General features: G+C 59.4%; 1 protein-coding gene across 1 annotated transcript; it reads left to right on the top strand.

Moving 5' to 3' along the window:
* Positions 1 to 54: 54 nt before the first annotated feature.
* On the top strand, positions 55 to 2,274 carry RILP (Rab interacting lysosomal protein; the record flags this gene model as incomplete). Its single annotated transcript, XM_010024179.1, has 5 exons — positions 55 to 246; positions 457 to 611; positions 754 to 876; positions 1,940 to 2,023; positions 2,118 to 2,274. Coding segments are annotated over 5 exons (711 nt in total), but the record flags the coding sequence as incomplete, so codon positions are not given.
* Between the last annotated feature and the right edge of the window lie 242 nt (positions 2,275 to 2,516).

Raw genomic sequence — 2,516 nt, 5'->3', positions numbered from 1 at the left:
GGTGGGGCCGCAGAGCCGCTGCTGTTGCCTCACTCTGCTCCCCGGGCCCTCCAGCTGCAGGAACAACTGCACCGCTTCATGGCCATGAACGAGGACCTGCGGCACAAGGTGGCCGTGGTGCAGGCGCAGCTCAAGAGCGCGCTGGAGAAGAAGTCGGACCTGGAGGCTGCGATGCTGCAGACCCAGAGGGAAACGAGCAGGAGGAGCAGGACCACCTCCGAGACCCAGCAGCCAAAGCCCAGCCTGGTGAGCGCAAGCCTGAGGTGATGGGAGGAAAAGGCAAGTGGGACTCGGAGGAGGAGGAGGGTTTGCCATGTGTGGTGATGGGAAGTGGGCAGCAGCAGCTCCAGCTACCAACTTAATTCCTGAGACATTCCCATCTCTGCCCGCACACAGCACCCAGGGTGGGTGCTCTGGGGTCTCTGCTTCCTTCTGACCCGTTTCCCATCCCTCCAGGAGGAAGCACCAGAGGAGCCCCAGCACCAGGATGGGGGCAGGAGCCCTGCTCACTGCTGCTTCTCCAAGGAAGAGCTGCAGCAGATCCTGCAGGAGCGGAACGAGCTCAAGACCAACCTGTTCTTAGTGCAGGAGGAGCTGGCTTATTACCAGCGGTGAGTCGTGCTGAGGTGGAAGGGGGCAGCGGGTCAGGTCCCCCCTGTCCCTACAGCCCCTGTCCCATCGGAGCCTGCTCCGGGTGCAGCCGGGGTGGATTGCTTTGCCAAGCTCTCCGTTAACTTGGCTGCCTTTTGCCAGGGAGCTGCTGAACGAGGACAGAGTTCCCAGCTTCTTCTTGGATGCGATGAAGTCGACTGTCAAAAGGCAGAGGAAGAAAATCAGAGCCAAAATGCTGGGAACGACGGAGGAGTCGGAGAGCAGGTGAGTCCAGTCCTGCTCCATACACCCTGGAAGGGAATTCCCCAGGCCAGGAGCTGCCTCCTCTCTGCTTCCTTCTGGAGATCAAAGGTTTAATGTCTGCAGCTGGTATCTTGCTCTGGCTTAGCCCTGGGAGCGCCGCAGGGGCTGGCTCTTTGCTGCACCTCGCATGTCCTTGTCACCGGTCACACGTGGTCTGTCTAAATGCCACCCGTCCCTGCGTGGACGTGGCAAAGGGAGACGAGGTGGTGGCACTGGGACTGCTGCTCTCTGCGCTGTGGTTGGAGGCTGGGCTGCCTTTGAAGATGACAGCAGAGATGTTCCCCGGAGGCTCTGCAGGACATTCATGGGCACCATTGACTCCAACAGACTTGTCACGGTGGGGAGGGCAGGACCCTGCCGGGCACCAGCCCCAGCTCTGCATGTTTGCTGGCAATGGGGGGGTGAAGCCTGTGCTGAAGCTGCTGTATGGCACGGGGGGAGCTGGATCTCACTGGCTTTTGGGGGCTTTAATAAAGGTCTGAAGGGGGCTCAGCTCTTCTATGCTATGAAATCTGCTCTTGCTTGTCTTGGGGTCTCTGCTGGCCACGGGGTGCTTGAGGGTGTTGAGTCCTGGTGAGGATGGCTGCTGCTGTATGGATGCTGCCCTGAAGTCATATGGATGCTGCCCTGAAGTCATCTCCTATGTTCCCTGCTTCCCTGCAAGGCCAGGACATCACCCACCTTAGTGCCATAGTGCTGATTGTTGGGCTGTTCCCCCAGAGAAGCATCACTTGCCCTGTGGGGCGAGAAGCCCAAAGACTTTACAGCAGGACATGGCAACTGGGGGCACATCATTGTCTGACCAAGCCCTGGGTGGGGGTTTGAAGCCGGTGTCTGAAGAGCCTTGAGATCAGCCAGCCAGGGCTGGGCTTGCCGTGAAATGCACATGTGGGACATGAGCATCACTGTGGCTTTGCAGCAGGTCATAGCTCTGGTCTGTGTGTCCCTGGCTCTGCTTGGCTTGAGGGGTGTCTCCTCCAGCACTCGCTGCTGTGCTGAGCCTGTAACTCACTTTGTGCTGCAGCGATGAGGATGAGGGCTCCTGGCTCCCAGCCCGTGGCACGGACTGTGTGGATGCGCATCCTCCCGAATCCAAAATTAGGAGCTTGTAAGTTTGCTGGGAAGCTGATGGGGAGGTTGGGATTCAACCGCTTCCCTGGGAAGGCTCGTCTCCCCCACGCTGTTATCTGCTTTCTCTGCAGCTTTGGGCTGTGGTATCAGGACAGCAGCAAAGATCCCCCCACATCCAGCAGCTCCGGAGCCTGGGAAGTCATTGACTCACTGGACATGCAGCTGGAGCCGGAGGAAGGCAGCGATCCAGCAGCCAGCTCCCCCGACAGAGCCACGCCACCCCTCTGATCCCATGGGAATCGCCTCGCTTGCAGCACTTCCTGGCTTCTATTTTCCCGGTGGCACAGCAGCACTGGCTGCTTCCCCATGCCATGGTGATGGTGAGGCCACAGTGTGGACAACCTACTGGGACACTTGGCCATGGGTTTCCAGCCTGGATCAGCACTTCCAGACATCTCTGCCCATCAGCCACCCTTTCACTGTGCCCATGGCTTAACCTATGGGGGGTTCTCACTTCTCCGTGCCTGCAG

The sequence above is a fragment of the Nestor notabilis genome, unplaced genomic scaffold, assembly GCF_000696875.1.
Source record: "Nestor notabilis isolate BGI_N333 unplaced genomic scaffold, ASM69687v1 scaffold23901, whole genome shotgun sequence".
Taxonomy (NCBI): Eukaryota; Metazoa; Chordata; class Aves; order Psittaciformes; family Psittacidae; genus Nestor; species Nestor notabilis.
Note: the sequence above shows the minus strand (reverse complement) of the source record. Positions and strands in the feature narration are given on the sequence as shown.